This window comes from Polyodon spathula, chromosome 5, assembly GCF_017654505.1.
Source record: "Polyodon spathula isolate WHYD16114869_AA chromosome 5, ASM1765450v1, whole genome shotgun sequence".
NCBI lineage: Eukaryota > Metazoa > Chordata > Actinopteri > Acipenseriformes > Polyodontidae > Polyodon > Polyodon spathula.
In genome coordinates, this window is record NC_054538.1 from 76,538,355 (window position 1) to 76,557,831 (window position 19,477).

General features: G+C 41.7%; 1 protein-coding gene across 1 annotated transcript in view; it reads right to left on the minus strand.

The window, feature by feature from the left end:
- Positions 1-2,847: 2,847 nt before the first annotated feature.
- Positions 2,848-19,477, minus strand: part of msh2 (mutS homolog 2 (E. coli)) — a 46,738-nt gene continuing 30,108 nt past the window's right edge. The window contains exons 8-16 of the mRNA XM_041251383.1: positions 16,116-16,225; positions 14,451-14,574; positions 13,311-13,461; positions 8,610-8,707; positions 6,230-6,475; positions 5,423-5,627; positions 4,781-5,028; positions 3,824-3,996; positions 2,848-3,203 (exon numbers count right to left, since the gene is read on the minus strand). Coding sequence (XP_041107317.1) covers positions 3,033-3,203; positions 3,824-3,996; positions 4,781-5,028; positions 5,423-5,627; positions 6,230-6,475; positions 8,610-8,707; positions 13,311-13,461; positions 14,451-14,574; positions 16,116-16,225 — 1,526 coding nt within the window. The 3' untranslated portion in view covers positions 2,848-3,032. The remainder of the gene's footprint in view (positions 3,204-3,823; positions 3,997-4,780; positions 5,029-5,422; positions 5,628-6,229; positions 6,476-8,609; positions 8,708-13,310; positions 13,462-14,450; positions 14,575-16,115; positions 16,226-19,477) is intronic.

A 19,477-nucleotide genomic window follows, 5' to 3' on the forward strand; every position in this document is an offset into this window, starting at 1 on the left:
ATGGCCAAGACTGGTAAAAGTGTGCATGTGACAACAATATCCCAAGCACTAAACAAATCTAGCCTTATTGGTAGGGTGGCAAGAAGGAAGCCATTACTCAAGAAAGCCCACCTTGAATCCTGTTTGAGGTATGCAAAAAAACTCAGGAGATTATATAGCCATGTGGCAAAATGTTTCATGGTCTGATGAAACTAAAATTGAACTTTTTGGCCTAAATGCAAAGAGTTATGTTTGGCACAAACCCAACACAGCGCATCACCGAAAACCTTGAAAATATGTCCATTCCCCAGAGTAGCTCACCTAGCAAAGGCATGACTGTGTGGTGTGCAGGGCGAGTCCCACAGCCAGGGAAGAGCAGGTGCAGATCCTGGCTGTGAAGTCTCCAATTTGTTGCTGGGAATTCCAAAGGGAGTGTTGCATTGCCCTCGTCACTCCTGCGGTTTAGGGAGGCAAAATGGACAGGGACTGTTATTCCTCATCATGCTACAGCAAACCCTGCTGGGCAGGCACCCAGAGAGGCTGTGTGCAATGACGCTCCTTTCTTTATCTACTGCAGTAGTAACATTTCCCTGAGACAAGGTACTGGGAGATAGCTGGGAATGTCACTAGTTGGGGACTTGCACAGGCTCCGTTAACGGCTTCACTGCTTTGTCCAAGCAAAGAAAACTAAGAAATCAAGTAGACAAAGGTTTCAGCTAATTGCTGCCTGCAGTGTTTGCACTTGTGAAACAGAAAAAAGGCTGCTCTACTTACTGGCTTGACTGCCGCATTAAAAACACAATCTGCACAACTGGGAGAGGACTGGAAATGGAACTTAATGAAAGGCAGGAGAAAGGATTGTTACCAATTTAAGGTAATGTCTGGATAGAAGACTTCAGTTAACTGCAAATGTGTTGTGCATTTCAATTAGGCAACAAGACACAATGCTACTACAATACAAAGCCCATACATCTCCCTCAATTAGCAACAATAGTCCCAAAAGGTATTTTACAAAATAAGGCTATTAACCCTTTGCGGTCCATTTATTCATTATAACATCTCAAAAAGCTCTGCAAATGTCCGGGATATTCTCTTAAAACCAGAAGTTATTGTTTCACTCAGTGGCTCCCTTACTGGGTAGATTGTTTGTCTAGTATCGTAATTGTTTGATCCAGCATAGATGTGTCAACTCTTCTAGTCAAGCTTGAACGCCATCCAAATACCGCAGTCCATCAGTGCTGTGTACGCTTTGAGTAAATCCAGTGGTTAAAGCCAAATCAGTGGTGGCTGCATACTATACTGTATTATCAATGTTGAATAGAGGGTACCAAAAGGTTAGCAGTACAAAAATCAGAATGCATGCCTAGACCATGACAAGAACAAATGAGGGGCTGAATGAAGGATGCATACACACACACACACACACACACAGTAGTAACCTTTACCAACACAATTAAAATTGATTTAAAAAAAAAAAAAAAAAACTGCTCAAATACATATTTACAGAAACAAAAGCATATGAACAAAACTAATAATTCAGAATGAAAACACAAATTAATTCAGTGTTTGTGAAGTGATTAGAACACCATATAAATAAATAAATAAATAAATAAATAAATAGCTTTGATCAAGTGGTCCAAAAAAATAACCTAAATAAACTTATTAAAACTAGGAAGGATACAGTGAGGAACTGTAAACCTTTACCATGTCAGGTTATAAAATAGATACAGGCACCAGGTGTCAATATTCAAGCTCCTCAGCTATGGCAGGCAGAGCTCCCATTCTCCTCCTGGAACTCAATCCATCCCAGGCAGCAGAAGGAGAGATTAGTTTTAAAATAACTCATTCCTCACAAGCTCTGAGGCTGCAGGAACACGCCAGCAGAGAAATCAAACTCATCTCCTCTGAACCAATGACCCTTCCCAGGTGCCATCTCGTAGCTACAACGTCACTCTGCAAGCCATCTGCCACGGCGAAGGGGCAACTTGAAACAATGTAGCAAGAAGACTGTGCAAGTCTAATTCCATCAGCAGTCTTTCAGTAAACCGCTCAAACTGGGTATAAAATAGGCTTGTCAGAGCTAAATGAAATGTTAAAAAAAGGACAGCCACGAGGGGTGTAATATTTAAAGAATTCAGTTTAGCCATTCACTGATTGTTTAAACCACAATCAAATTCCTTTTCATCCGCCCTGCAACAAGCTTTTTTTCCCCACTTCTGAGAAATGATTAAGGAATGATTCAAGTCAGCCGCCATGTGCAGTCCCCTTCAAAAGATGCCACCGCTGCCTCATGGCAAGCAGTCCAGTTCTATCACTGTCTGAGTGTCAGAGGATTGGCAAAGTGCAAACTAGCTGAGGTGGACAATACTGTACGTAGAGGAAAAGAACGAGTCATTTCAAAAGCACTGGTGTCAATATAACATACAAGGCATTGGTTGGCGTGCTGACAAAACACCAATAATGGGGGTGCGAGCTTGATGACCCAATGAAATCACACATGGAACCAAGGTGAAGGTATGGGTGAGAGACTCACCAATAACTCCAGAAACCAATCACTCCATGAGGTTAAAGAAGTCTTCAAAACATTTCAGCTGCTGCCTTCAGTGTAGTATTTCCCCGTTCCTTGGTTAGTTATGCGACGCAAAGTTAGGATGGGTGCTTATCTGAATACTCCTCAGCAATTGGCAATACAAATCATTAAAGCAAACAAAATGGCAGCAGCATGTGTGTTACAGCATTTTGATGTGTACTACAGTAATACATATAAACTGACAACACTCAAAAGCAGTACTGAATCTCCAAGGCATTGCTGATAACAATTAAAAAACAAGGGCACTGTAGTATTATAGTGGACAAAACTACAACACGTGAGCATGTAGAGGTTATCTTTATTGAATAAAGCAAGTGCATTCAGCAATAAACATTCCTCAACAATCAACCTGCAAAATGCACTCAGGCTGACAACTGAAACAGTAGTACAAACTAAACATTTAGAAGTGACTTTTTAAAATGAACCTGATTTACACAACACCTACATGACAGATATTTTGAACTTATGCAGTGGTTTTGGATCGGGCGATGATTTCGTTCACAAAGCTGTTGTTCTTCTTTAAAACCTCTGCCTTCATGTTCTTCAGTTCTTGTTTGATTGCCTCTCCTGACATCTCTGAAATAGGCAGCGCCTTGACTTTGGAAAGGAACTCCTCAATGATCTGTTCACCTTCCTGTACAACAAAAACACAAAACCGTCCCACTCAAAATCAGCTTTATCTCATTTCTACTACAAAGTTTTTTTTTTTTTTAATTTCCCACCATCAAAAAAATACATCATATGGCTCCTTTTAAAATGGATGAAGAAAAGGGAATGTCAAATCTGGTTTACACTACACAATCGCTGAAATTAACTGGTCAATGCTCAGTACTCTAGCCAGCTGTCTGCCCACTCCGACATACTGGAAGCAGTGAACTCCTTACACTACACAGACCGCTGCTGAAACCTACACAGCCTCCACACCCACAGCATATACCACAGAGGAAAGAGGTATAACCATTTTAACAAGTATGTTCTCGTACATGTCAAACTTATTTTGTCGGACCTATTGAGCACGTCATGTGTAGCGACGGTATAATAGGTCGAGTTAGTTAGATGCCACGTTTCTAAGCAGACAGCTGCCCAACTAAACAAGGTGCAAAATCCAGGTGCAGTATTAAGAGGAGCACCTTGCAGACCAGAGCGTTAAACACACATCCACACACGCGTGAGGAATGAGACACTGGACTGTCCAATAGGCACACTATTTGGAGAATGGCAACACACCCCCCTGGACACACTGTGCTATGTCACCTCTTTCTCTCGACAGCGCCTCTTAGTGGCGGGCCCCTCATCGCACTCTTCAGATTTTGAGACTGTCTGGAACTCCTCCAGCTCCAAGGCCTTCTCCTTGGCATTCTCGATGACGTGCTTCGGAAAGCTGGCCAGCTCCGCCACATGAATCCCGAAACTCTGATCACAGACTCCTGGGGAGAAACGAGTGCATCTGTCAATGACCAGGAGTATCCTTGGACCCCTTTATCACCCGCACCTATTTAACTACACACTCTGACACCCTGCTGTTTTTGATTGGAAACACCACTTAGCAAAATCTACTGTGAGAAAGATCGGTGGAAAATGTTGTTAGCTGTTAGAGAAATAAATAAAAGCAAAATAAATAAATAATGCATTCTGCACTTACATTTCCACTGCTGTACAAGCAAAGGAATTTAAACCAGAAGCCAATTTCACTTTTACTGAAATTAAAATCAAATTAATAAAAAAAGCTTAGAGTGGCTCCTTTTGAATGCCTCTCTATTGTAATGGTTTGACCCAGCATAGGCATGTTAACTCTTCTACAGTCAAGCTTGAACACCAATCATGAGTGCTTTTAGCCACTTAAGTGGTTCAAGCCAAATCACAGGTGTCTGCACACTATACTTTATTATGAATGGTCAACAGAGGGTAACAAAAGGCTAGCAGTAGGAAAGTCTGAATGCATGACCAGAACAATGAGTGGGGCTGAATGAAGGATGCATCCAGCAATAACCTTTACCAATGCGATTAAAAATATGATTTAAAAAAGGGGTCTGTTCAGGGTCTTCAAAGCAACTTGCACACTGCGACCATCCTTCAACTCTTTTTTGTTCAACTTTGTACCCACACCCCTTTCCTGGAAAGCATCTTTTATTTAACATTTGTATAAGCAACTCAACAAGTCTGACTTATTTTGGGCACTCCGATCCTCCCCCCCAGTTTAGGGATTCTCACCTTGTTTGACGCGGTACAGCATGGTAAGCGTGCTGTCAGTCGTCAGCGCAGTCACGTGCAAATTGTTCACAGTCGCCACCTCCTCCGCCAGGGCCGTCAGCTCATGAAAGTGCGTGGCAAAGAGGCAGAAAGCCCCAATCTTGGTGGCAATGTACTCAGAGATGGCCCATGCCAAGCCAAATCCATCATACGTGGATGTGCCTCTTCCCAGCTCGTCGATAATGATCAGAGAATTCTCTGTGGCCGACCTGCCAAAAGAAGAAACCAACCTGATCAGCACGGAGGAATCACTAGAGCCCCATGCTTGGTAATGTAGCCCTATAGACCATTACATGACAAATACATCTGGCACCAACTGGAACAAGCTGTTGGTGTTGTCAAAAGAAAGTGCCACAATGTTCAGAACAAAAAGACCCAATATACTGGAGTGTGTTCATGAAACCAAATCGAGGAGTTCTCCCCCTGTTCAGGCCTTACGCATACCATTTCCTTAACCAGTGCACAGGGCCCAACAGAACAGATGTATTCATACTGTTAACCAGTGTCCTATAGATGGATGCTATGTCACCTAAAGTCCACATCGCCTACCGGAAACAAGTTACTGCATGTTAAATTCACAACCACCCCGACTAGCGCCCTCACCGCAGTATGGCTGCCGTCTCCAACATTTCTGCCATAAAGGTGGAGACGCCCTTCAGCTGGCTGTCCCCTGCTCCAACCCGAGCCAGGATGCAGTCCACAATGCTGATCTCCGCTGACTCACAGGGCACGAAGCAGCCAATCTGAGCCATGAGCACGATCACACCTGCCTGGCGGATGTACGTCGACTTTCCTCCCATGTTAGGGCCTGGAGGAGAGAAAAAAAAATGTGTTGCCATCGTTCTTTTTATTATTCACTTAATGGAATAAAGTACAGAAGCGTATGTTCTGTGGATACCATGGTAACCTTGGATCTCTAGTCTGTGCTTCCCAACATAAACAAACATAAGAAACTTGGACATAAGAAAATGTACGAATAAGAGGTAGCCATTTGGCCCATCAAACTCATCCAGTTCCTAGTAGTGGTTTGATCCAAGAACTTTCTCAAGTTGCATCAAAGGAATATATGCGATGCTGCCTCAACATACACTCACACGGTCTCTGTGTGAAGTGTCTCTTACCCTCTGTCCTAAGTCTATCCACTTAATTTCTAGATGTGGCCGCTGGTCCTGTTTTCTGTGCTGCTTTTAAGTATCTACTACTGTATAATTCGCTGGGAGGTTGAATTTGAGACATAAGGGAAACAACTAAAACATGCCTTAAGGCGAATTGCGTGTGCATTTACATTAAAAACCGTAAGATGCTGGAATCCTTTGGTGGGATTACACAGAATAAAGCACAACACATGAAAGTCAGAAACATTCAAATAGTTTGACAGAGTGAGATGAAAGCAGGCTGTGAATTCCTCACCAGTTATTATGTGGAACATCTGCTTGTCCTTCTGGAAGGTCACATTGTTGGGGATGAAGGCCACGTCGTCCTGGACCTCAATGCAAGGGTGTCTGGAGGCCGTCAGCACGAGGCGCCCCTGACCCTTCTCCAGCATGACCGGCCGGACAAACGGGATGGGAGCTCCGTTCGACACGTGAGCGAAGCTGACCACCGCGTCCAGCTGAGCCATCACATCATTCAGGGTCTGGATCGGCTCAACATAACCTGATTGGGGAATAAACAAATTCAATAAAGCGTTTGTATCATTTCAACTTTCCATCCTCTCAGTGAACGAGTGTCTCCCTCTCAATGTCCAACTGTGCCATCTCAGTCCAGTTTTCTTTACTGCGCTTACAGTACTGGTCTGGGTTCATTCCTGAATTTTACCTAAATGCTGTATTTAATGGTTTTACAATTCCGTCCTCTAAACAAGTTGTAAATACCAATTTTAAGCAATTTTAACAAGGTCTCACTGTTAACTGGACCATGCATCTCTACATGTGTAGAAAGAGAGCTCTGGGTAGAATGCATCACCTGCAGAATAAGCGCATCTAAGTACATAATCAAAGCTGGTCCACAGTGCAGTCAATTAATCAGGGGCTAGTTTTCCTGGAGAAAGCCGAAATATTACAAGACACACACACACCTTTCACCTTGAATGGTGTATCCATTGTAAAACAGTTTGAACAATGATTTTTTTACACATTACAGTACAGAAAGTACAGATCAGTTAGAAAGCAGGTTGACAACTGCAGACGCTAAACTTCCAAAAAGAAAAGAAAAACATGTCTTCAAGCCAGTAATCTGCGACACCCGAGAATCTGAGAAAACCCAGCAGAGCTAAACCAAGTGTGTGTAAAGTGTTGCACGATCCAGGACTTGCTTAAACGAGTTAGCGTGCTTGTATTTATTTGAAGATATTTTAAAATGATGTTATTACTGGCTATTTCATGCTGAAAAGAATGTGTCAAGACATTATGTTAAACTATTGAGGAAATTAAGAAAAGCACAACAACAAACCAACACACCGGAAGCTAAATTAGGAGGCTGCAAGAATGAATTGCGAACTAAAAAGTAGGATTGGGGATAAATGAAAGCAATTTGTCGGCTTGCTTTGAAAAAAATAAGATGAAACAGAATCAGAGGCTCAAATACATATGATCTTGTTTTGTAATTAACCATTTTTTTTAGTTTAAATATACTTATTTTGAGCCGATTCTTGTTCCTTAGAAAAGGGCATCACAATTAAACAAGCCAAAAACTATTACAGTATTTCTCATAAATTACACAGCACTGTATTAAAGTGTCCTGTTCGTATTGTGCGATTACGATTATATTAGGAGATATGACAAAAACAGGAATGCACTGCCAGGGTGTGCAACCTCCCTTCCCCTCACCAGCTGATCCACAAGCATTTCTACCCTGCATATATACAAAAAACAGAAATACCTTTTAAAATGCACAGTAGATGACAGACTTCCCCATACCCAATGTATAGAATGCTTTATATTCTAGGATTGCTAGACATTAGTCTCTCTTACACTGTGAAGGTGTTCGATCATCAGTAATATTGTAATCTAAGATTGGAGTTCTGTGACTAAAATAAACAATGTTTTCTGTAACTGTAGAAATATTTCGATTATAAATCGAATGTAAGCATTTAAAAAGTGATAGACTATTGGAAGGTTGCAACACTAACCTGCAATTTAATTTAGTGGTCAATGCTGCATCTCTTGCCTAGACTATCCACAGCCAGCACTTCCATCACTTCATATGAGACAATGGAGTCTGCTTTTCAACAGCACTGGCTCCCAAAACGTGACAAGATTGGAACACCAGGGGAGTTCAATACACTGAGCACCGAGGGTCAAGTCAAGCCCAGTGTGCTGTACTGTAGATCACTGGTTAACAAAAGTACAGATATTTATGAAATGGTGCTTATCTCTCAATGCTAGTGCATGGGATGCTGCGCTTGCCCCAAGTCAGAAGTGTCCAGAATGATTAGTTTACTGGCCTCCTTTATCTATCTTCACAGATTCTGACTGCTTGCAGGAAATCAGTAGGCCAGACAGGCCAGCAGCAAAATCTTCCCATGGCCTTAAACATAATCTTCCAGTGTACAACACTGACAACTGCAGTGATCAGAAAACGCACCATTTTGCTTCTATTTTCTTTGCTGTAACAAACATTGGTTGCTGACTCCTCCACATCTACACCTTATTACCAGAGTATTCAAAATGCAAATAAGGCAAGATTAGTAAATACAGGGTGAAGAACTCCATTCAGAACTGCAGTAGCATTAAGAACTCCATTCAGAACTGCAGTAGGATTAAGAACTCCACTGAGAAGGTGGGCATACCTGCTGCAATGCTAATGATCTCTTTCACGATGGTGTTCTGGGCCTCCTCATACTCCTCTCTGCTCTTCATGTACTCTTCATTGCTGGCGCTCAATTTACTGCAATTACAAACACACAACAGGACAGTTAAGACATGGCCCGTGGAGACTCCCACAGCTGCAAGCTTGATTACAGCCTGGACAGCCAGAGCATACACCTGTAGGTGAAGAGGCAGAGCTGCTGCATCTGAACAGTGCATCTGCAGAATCACGTTTACTGCACCTTTCAGATTACTTCTTAAAAATGCACACATTTTTTGTGCACTGTCCAACCTTTTTTTTATTATTATTTTATTTAGTTGAAATGAGCAACAAGAGTTATGAGGTTTGATCTGTTGATTAATCTGTTATATATATTGGTATGCTTTAGACAACATTTTTGGGGGGGAGAGGATAGTTCAGACAATAAACTTCTTTACACCTCACAAATTGCTCAGACATTTTCTAAAAATCAAATGAATGCATTTCCATTGTTACAGGACAGTTTCATTTGGTCTTTAAACACACACAACTATCCTTTGAACAGATAAGCAGTATGGATCACATTAGTACAGTTCTCTCATAGGAGTCTGTCACAGAATAGATGCAATTATACTGGATCCCCACATCACACACAGCATGCATCAATATCCTTCCAGTGTCTGCAAAATGCAGCTCTGAAGCAATCAACACCACATCAAATGAACTGGCGAAGGGAAGACCAGCCATCAGCACAAATGCACACCACATTATGATAAATCGATTTAGGGTGGCTTCAGGCAAACGATTTTCAGCAGTGCAAGTGAACAGACATCAAGTCAGGGTTTCATGAGCGTGTGGGTGGAAATCATCATGAAATATTAATGGCTTGTTTACAAAGTAGACTTTCTTTTTTTTAACTGTTAAACTCAACTGAATGATACTTATTCATTTGTCAAGTACACCGTGCTTTCAGCAGCAAACATTACATTTAACAGAAGAATGATGAAGTGGGTTGAGGGAGGGAGCAAGTGCCCCAGTCATGGATGAAATGTGACTGACCGGGACAGACAGACGGGCAAGGACCACTTCTAGGTGCCAGCTTGCTCCAGGTATGTAGTTAAAAATATCCATCTGGAGCTAAACACCACTTTACAGGCATGTCAGTCATACCATGAGAAAGCAGGTCACCATGACACACATGCATCCAGCATGCAGAACATCTCATTAGCAATGCCCCCATAGGACATTATCAAACTAAATACTTACAGGCACAAGTGCTGGGATTCATGGCCCAGGCTACAGTATAGGGGGGTAATGTCACCATAATTCTGGAGGGGATAAAATAAAATCACAGGGACTCGTTTGTGACTTGCACAACTCGTGTGGCAACCCCCAGCCAGTCAGGGCCTGGTTTCAACCTCCAGGAAGGGGGGAGGGGGGGGGATAATGCCCTGCCACACTGATGAAATGACACCGGCAGCCCAAGAGCCAAGAGATAGCCTTTTGACTGCAGTTACCCTTAAAAATAAATATATTATTTAAAAATAAAACAACAACCCAAAAAGGGTCTATCAGGCATTATCTGGGGCACCGAAACCCGCTGAGCCCCTATGATCTTATCCCTCTACCTGGTCGATCTTTCATCCCCCTCTAGATGTGCAGAGAAACTGCCAGAGACCTGTTAAGTTCACTTGACAGGGCTGAGGATTGTGCATAATATAATGCATAATATTGACACTTCAATTTGCTGTTGCACATTTATGATGCATTTTGCAATCTGGCTGTTACAGTCAACACTTTCGTACCACAGGAAAGCTTAGGGTCCAAAAAGGTATTCTAGGTCTTATAGGTTAATAGGAAAATGAACAGTGTACTTGGCAATGAACATTTTTGGGGTGCTGTGACGGAAAGATGAGTTCTGGTGATGAATCTTCCTCCCGACCTGTGAGGGCGCTAAAGAACGGGAGAAGTATCTGGAAGGGCTGGCCTGACAGTTCGTTTCCGGGTCAGGGAAGTGGGTCAGCCTGGAGGGAAGCGCGACTCTGTTGTAAGACCGTATTGATTTGAAAGGTAAACGAGAGGCAGCTGCAACCGTTTATCTCGATATCATGCGGGATTAGATATAGGGGCCAGGGTAACGCTGATCTTCTCCTTCGTTTGGGTTAACGTTAGGAGAGAAGGACTGAGAGAGGAGCTCTCAGAGTATTTGTGAAGAGTGTTTTACGTGCTGTGTGTTATTTTCTGTCTCTGTCTGTAATTGTCTGTCTTTGTCGCACTAATAGACAGTTAACGCACATCTCCGGAGCTGTCGAAAGGAGAGCACTATCCGGAGCACCACTGCACTGAGCACCTGCACGTTTTCGATCACCCAGGACTGGTGACCGTACCGTTGTTTTTTGTTCGGGACTGTGCCCTTGTTTTCATTATCCCCGTGCTTTACACATTGTTGTGTATTGCCGGGGATTTATTATTTTTGACGGTCGCCAGACCTGGAAAAGAGCAATAAACCACACTTATTCACTGAATCACTGTTGTCTGTTCATCACTCCTGCACCGCATCACCGCGACATCTGTTCCCCTTACCAACCACTTTGCCACAGGTGCTTTTAAATATTTTACCCATCTAGGAAAGGTTACATTCCATTGTTATATATTGTTCAGTTAAGACTGAATTAAAATGAGTCATGCATGCCAGGCTCTATTGTTAAATAGAGATTCTGCTGAAGATTTCCCAAACGTGCATGCTGGAATACGGTTCTGTTTTAATGAACTGCTTATTTTACAGGATATAGAGATTGTGTGTGTTTAGAATTGAGACAGTTGTAATTGAAGTGTAATCATATCATTTATAAGCACAGCACACACCATGGCTCTACTCTATTGTCTGCGTTAAAACAGATGCCACTTTTTTAATCCAACCCCTGTACACTGTGGCCCAGGTTTGTTCCTCTACCCATGCAGCAATCCCTGCACCAAGAAGTACTTGGGGAGATGCTGCTGGCAAACAGTGTGATGATGTCTCTAGCCTATTGCTTTCAGATACTCCAGCGGAAAGTAAACTTCAGCAGCACCAAAAAAAAAAAAAAATGACCTTTAGTAAAACTGAATTGCCAAAGTAATTATTTTACAGTTATACATTGTGGGCCAATCACATGATTTCAGATTTATTTCACCTCTGATTGGACTGCAGTGTTTAATCCACAGCGTCCAAGGTAATGCATTCAGAATCAAAAGGTGTCGGGTACCAAAATAGTATTGAATTAAACAAAACGTTTGAAATTTTAATAAATGGGATGCATTTTTGGGGATCAAAAGGTTGTGGATTGGATGTACCGGAGGCTGTAATGCAATTCAATTTCTGCTTGACTATCTGTTTCCAGACCAGTGAACAAAAAAAAAAAAAAAAAACACCACACACTTGCTAAGCATTAGTAGCCTAGCATGCAGTCTGCATCCAAACTGATTTTCTGGTGCAGCCAACAAAACTCTACAATAGCATGCCTCTAATTACTGTGTTTTACTACAGGGCAGCTGCTGGGGTCCAGGTACAAGCACATCCCTTTCAAGCAGCGAGTAAAAAAAAAAAAAGCCATGTTCTTCTGTCACGGGCTGAGGAGTGAAATGGCATAGGACTAGGCCAAGTCAAAATAAGAGACACAGGTGCTGGTCTGGAGTGCTGCATCAGAGGCGGGTAGTTTTAGGACAAGTGAAAATACAGAAACTAACCATGCGACAAAAAACAGGGCTTGATGAGTGAGATCATTCAAAAAAACATAACTGGTTCAAGCATGTAGCTACACACCCATCAGTGATAGATATACACATCTATGAAGTTCAAACACTTTTTATATTTTCTTTAAATAGTCAGCAGAACAGACTTGGCTAAAGATTTCCACCCCACACTGCAAGCTGGATTTGTTAGACATCAGCATGGTGCTATCTGAATTAAACTTTTGCGATGTCAAAGCTTGCTGGCAAGAAATCGGACGACAAAAACGGCAGATGGTGCTGAAGGGATTTCACACTGGAAATTGAGTTAATCCACTCGTTTTAATGTAAACCAATTAAAATATAGAACCATGCAGGCAACAAAGACTACTTAAATAATTTACAGCAGGGCCTTGCAGAACAACTGGCTCCATAAAATATATTTTGGTGGAAAGAAAAAAAAAACCAATAGCTTGAAATGTAGTTAATCTCAGTAAACGAATGCAGCACATATCAATCAACAGCGTTGAGATTAAATGTCACATCTGAAGACTCTTTTCATTTGGGTTAATGCAGCACTGCAGCTGTCATCCACGCTGAACATCTATGTCGTGGCGCTCAATTAAATGGTCATGGTGCGGGCACCGGTTCCGGTTTAAGAGACGTATTTGGCTGCAAAACCATGAACGACGAGCTGGTTTTAGTTAGCAAAACAGCACAAGAAAAATGGCATGGGTGCTAAACAAAATAAACTGCAAGAGCTGCAACCAGCTTCCAGAAAAATGAACTGTCCATTAGTGTTAGGGGTGTGCGAAGATACTCTTACTTGCTTTTAAGCATTTTAAAAATCAGCAGGTATTAAATAAATACATTCATGTGTCGATTTCAAAAGAAAAGCTGCCCTTCCCTCACCTTCACAACCCACTGCCAATCAACGGTGTAGGGTAACTCTGTCCTTGCTTCAGCTATTCTCCAGCACCCTGGCAGGACCTACCTGTTGGTGAACCTCACTCCGTTCTTCTGGATGTCCAAGGTGGTGAACTTCTTGTTGTTGCGAAGGCTTTTCTCCTCTTTGCAAGTCACTCGGAAGTAATACCCCAGCTGGGTGCTTGACTCCAGCTTTACAGTCTTGCCAGCCTCGAGACCTATAGGGGGGAAAAAAAAACACTAACAAGCTCAATCATGTAAACTCTGGCACGAAAGCTATCCAAATAGCTTTTTGTGTTGAGGAGAGCATCTCTGTTATGGTTATGCTGCCAGGGTTTCTAGGAGTGTGGTTTGCTTGTTTTAAAACAGACCAGCTTTCCCACGAAGTGGTATTAAAAAGGTCATGACATACTTACTTGTCACAGTCCTTGTTGAAGCAGAGGTCATCCGACCCAAAACAGCACCCAAGCTTCAAACTCAACTACAGCTTCAACAGCAATCCACAGTGCTGTCTTTAGTTAATATAGCATCAACCACTGTTAGAATACTCTACCAGCTATTAAATTATTCTGTAGAACAAGTTATAACCTGGACAGGTGATAGAGAAATCCTCTTTTATTCTTTGTTCTGTTTATCTGCAGGGTTGAAGAGCAAGTCTTCATTCAAGTGATGTATTTGTAGAGCCTACCAACTTCATGACAGTAAAGTGAAGCATTACGAGTCAGTATGAAAGTAATGATGCCATGACAGATTGTTGCAGTTTCCACAGACAAGGAGTGACTGAACTAATCTCTAGCATGGGAAAGACTCATTCAGCAGTTTCAGCTCCTTTGTGAGCCAAAAGGACTTGTAGCCGGTTTGCTGACCTGTGAAAGCAGCAGGAAACAGTGGAAAAATCAAGAGACTCAGCCTCTCCTGCTCGGCTTGCTAAGCACAGATGGAATAGCCAGTGTGAGCGAGCGCACGTTCTGACACACCAACCCCCCTGCACTCCTTCACAGGTGAAACACACATGCGTGTGCCTATTACTGGTAGCAGAAAACAACGACACAAAGTATTTGTTACAGGCACCTGCTTTCAGTCCTGAATTATTTTTGGTCAAGCTGAAGAGAGTGAATGCAATAAAAATCTCAGAACGATTGCAATCATAAAACATTAAGGGGGCATGAAAAAAGAAATGCAAATGTAAAGCTATGTGACTTCTTACCGAGCTCTCTGGCCGCGCTGCTCAAGGCAGACTGCATGCTCTTCTCCAGGCTGTCCATTTTCTCCCGCAGTTCGCTCAGATTCGGATCGAACGAAGGCTTCACGAGGAACTCGTGGTGCTCCACCTGAAGAGCAAACACGCCCTCATTGAAACTGCACAGCCTGAACCACAGCTCCCCCTGCTGTAACATTCTCTGAAATTCTGCTCTTTAAGGAGTTCTGACAGCCTAACAAAATACAGTATAATTACCACCCGATAACATTTAGATGAGGAGGCAAGGTGTGGCGCATTAGGTAACTTTTTTACATAGTGTTTCAACAGGTAAGCTTCCAGTACACCTCCACAGAAGGCCTTTTCAAACTGATAATGTCAGCCTGCTTCTAATGAATGGAACATGCAGCGTGACTCATGAGAGACAGCAGGTTAAATGGAATTCAGCACAACACAGTCAACAGAGAGAAAAGCCTTTCATACCTGCACAGTGCTGTTAATGACACACATTCTCCATAGTAATGGTGTGCATTTAATTGTAATTAAGAATGCCCTTCCTGGTATCCACTATCCGTGGAGAGAAATATAGATCTCTAGAAATCAAGACATATAGATATACAGATACTGCAAGAGGTGCAATAAAGAACATAAGTCATTCCGCTTCATAAAATAAATGCTGCCACGTTGGGAAGTTGAGTGCCAGGAGGGTGTGCAAAGCAAACAAGCCGTAATTTAGCTTTACTTGTTTACTAATGAAAACCGTGAAGGAAAAAAGAAAATCTAAAAATATGAATTTGTGTGACATTTGTTTATCCTTCCACTTGCTGTTTCTTGTTTATATCAAGTTCTAGTTAAATAATAAACAAACACAACTACACCTAGAAGCATGTCTGATTATAATAAAATAAATTAAAAAATCACCACTCCTTTGGGGTATTTCTGAATACACTGGAGGTGCTAGAAAGGGAAGATTGATTTTTTTTGCCAGGTTTAGATTTCCCTTCATGACTAGAACTGCCTGCCCTTGAAAAAACTCTCTCTACATGCAGCTTACAGGATCACCACCAGACAGGAGCTCTATAGGGGAGTACACTGCAAAAAACACAACACCACTGTTGCTCTGTTTGAGCTTTTGTGACTTCAATTATATTATAAAAGAAGATTTAAAATAACCAAGGCAGATGTTTTAACTATTTTAAAACAGCAAAATCAATGCATGGATATCTGAAAGTCTTGGAAACCAGGCTCCACTACTGGACACATTGCACATTTTTGTACACTATCAACACTTACATTTATACCAGAGTAACCTTGTGTTACATTTCAGTGGCAAGTACAGAAACTCTCTTAATTCATTAACAGTCTGTCTCAACTTCTATCCTCACATCCAGAGTGTGTCTTTACACCATTACTTATTTAAACAAGGAGGACTTGGAAGACTAGAGAGAAAAAAAAAATAAAATTAACTTGCAGAGTTGTGATAATATTGTATTGTGTAACACAGGATAGATTTAGAGTCACCTCCATGTCCAAGGTGGTCTCCCCCCTTCCCCACACAGTGTCTCTATACCTGATCCAAGTCCAGGGTGGTCTCCCCCCTTCCCCACACAGTGTCTCTATACCTGATCCAAGTCCAGGGTGGTCTCCCCCCTTCCCCACACAGTGTCTCTATACCTGATCCATGTCCAGGGTGGTTTCGATCATCTCCTGATACTTGATGAAATCGCTGACCAGATCGTTCAGAGGGGAGATAAACACTGCGTTCAACAGCATCTGGTGGTTTCCTGTCACAGCAAGGCAGGAGGAATGTTACTTTGGCAGTACAGAAAACTAAACATGAAATACCAGTGCAATGCAATACAAACCAAATCAGATACTGTATACAAGAGTAAGCAGCTTCAAATGTCATTTTCAGCTGGTTTCAGACCATGGTAGCACTAGTCTGACTGCCTCGCCTAAAATTATATAGGTGTAGGATTAGTGCTAAATCGCGGTCTGTGAAACCAGCCTTGCGTTTACAATGTGTGTGTAAATCACCCCGATACTCCAATACAGAGCTATTCCAGACAGACAGACTTACTGAAGGAGAGAAAAAAAAGACAGACAGCGACAGAAAAAGAAAGAAAACCATTTTGATGCAACTAACTTGACTGTTTATGCACCTGCGTGCGAGATGGGTAGCTATAAAACATTAGCACAAAAAAAAAAAAAAAATTAACAAAAAGGGATTATAACCAAATCCAGGATGCTATGAATTAGTCAAGGCAGTTCTGTTCACCCTGTAAAAAGTGTGAGGCAGACACGCATGATCAGCGCATTGTTTCAAAGACAATCCATTTTTAGAAACAAGTTAGTGTAACAGAAGGCAAAAGTATCCAGACCAAGGGAAACAGACACATCAATGGCAATGACATTAGAAAAGTCTACTGCTGCTTCCTCGCACACCCAGGGGAATCCTTGACATTAATCTTCATTCCTGTTCAAATTCCACATTTTGTTTACCAGCGGAACTGGCCAGATGAGGCCATGAAAAAAAAAAAAAAAAAAAAATGCAAGGCACCAATTGAATAAATCATGGAACCCTTTATGAACGAGTATTGAATGGTCCTTATTAATTCATAAACACATTCTTCCAATTCCCCCCCGATTCCATCCGCAAACCTGCAGATTAACATTCGGAAGCCATGCTAACTTCTCTGTTATCAGCTTCAATAAAAAAAACAGGCACTCATAACACTGAGGAAGAGATTATCTGAAGTTGGTCTGCTTGAGTCCACTTATCCTAACGAAGATCAGAGATTGAAGAAAACTGGTCTTCATGAAGCGTGTAGGGGTTTAAATAAGCTCAGGCTTGTGTGATCACTTCTCTACCCATTAAGTACCTAATTTATTTTATTTTATTTATTTATTTTTAAAGAAAAACTAAACACAGAACATGTGCTGTATTTATGTAATGTGTGACATTCTAAATCAATATGCTACCATTCTAAAAGACTGAAGACTTTTAGAAGTGTAAAACATATTCCCAGTGTCCTAGTTTGAGGACAGTCACATTAGGCGTGCCTGTAAATCAGACCGGTGAAATTTCACGCGGTCAAGAAGCTCAACACATAGAAAATGGAGGTTTATCATGACTGTCGGTAAGAAAACACCAGGAAATTTAACATTTTTAGGCTTCAGTTACTTATTGTACATCGAGGCGTAAAAAGCATGTGAAGAGCTATATTTGTAGAATTAAGTTATATTTTGACTTTTGCAGTTAACAATTAGGAGTAAGTTATCATAACACAGTTAGACAAAAATAAGGTAGATGCCAGTTAAAAATGCTCTAACAAATTACAAAGCAGCCTGTATTTAAATGAGGATAAAAGGCACTTAACTAAATGTTACTTCCCTGTAATGTCAAGTGCTAAAATGCTACAAACTAGGTGACAAAACAGTATTGGGGGGGGGTGTGCCTGTTATAGAATCGTGCCTCCTTCAGTCTGCAGTCTTGCTTGAGCATTCACCTCAAAAGATTAAAGCTATACTGAACTGCCCATTGTGAGCCTTCAATAAACTGCTTTCAACTCAGCAGGCTTTTGCTGAAAAGGAGATTGCTATAGGCAAACAAAATACCAAATATATACTTTTAAAGTAAGAAATAGCAAAAAAGTCGTAATTCACACAGGCTCTTCTGTGCATTCTGGGCTCAGCAGCAGCAACTACAGTTCAATCATGAGACTCTTAATGACAGCTGTGGGAGAGAACCTTAAATTGCACTGCAATGATAACATGGTATTAGACTTGACATCTGGATCAACAGCAGACAATAACAGCCACTCAAACATTTCCATGTAACGCAGTGTAATTGCCTGTAGCATCTTGCACGACAGCCTAGATCAGCTAAATAGAATCATGACTGAAGATCATCTTTAAACCAAAAAAATAAAAATAAAAAAATCTGCACCATCACCCTGTTCTGTTAACATGGCAGGTGTATGGAGTCGCAAACTCATTTACACAATGCACTTCGCCGACAGGGTTTACCTGCAAACATGAAGCCAGCACCACAGTGTCAGAGGGTAGGTTTAACCCTTTCAGTCCTGGGGGGATCTCCGGCTGGTACAATGCTGGTATAAGGCAAACATTTCTGAAGTGAGCATTCCTACTAATGTAATAGATTGCAGATTACATGTAGTAGTAATTTTATATGGAATTAAAAAAAAAAAAAAACAGCACACACAACAATTCAGTTTTCTTGCTCCATGATCCTGGAATAAACTTCAGGAAGAAACTCAAACTTAGTCTTGACACATTGAAAAGGAGTTAAAAATAAAAAATGCAAAATGGATCTGCAACTAAAAAAATAAAAGTGGGCTACAATGTATACTCCAGTTTGTTTGAAAATCTGAGATGGTAACACTGAAAACACATTGCTGATTTGACATAGGCGGACTGGTAAATAGTGGTTTGCTGAAGTGCACTTTAGGGAATGGGTTGATCCCATCCATCTGTCCGTCACTCTGCCCTGATCTTCACCAAACTGTTGTCCCACACCCTTAGCCTGCTTTGGGATTTACACACGTTTAACGGTTGAGATGAGACGGACCCCTTGTCTCTGTGTGCAGTTTGTTTTGCAGCTTGCGAGGTAGAGAAAAAGGTTCTTTATTTTTGTTTTAAAAAGGTCCCAACCCGGCTCAACCCTAATTAGCACGTTCACAGAAAATAAGCAGCAAGGGTACTGCCACAGAGACACCTTTAAGAGAGAACGCTGCGTACCAACACATCGCTGAGCCGACAGTTTGACAGAAAGCACAACTGTCAATACTGTGCACCAAGGCAACCAGGCAGCTCGGACAAAATCAGGGCTACAACAGATCTGGAGAGAGCAGAGCCGTGCACGCAGAGCACAGTGCTGGCAAGCTTTCCACAAAGCAATTCAGCTGAAATCAGTGATCAAGATGGCACATGCATGTTGATAGTTTTACCTTTGTAGAACACTACTTTTTAATTTTTTTCCCTTAACAGATGGGGCTAGGTAGGTGATGCCAAAA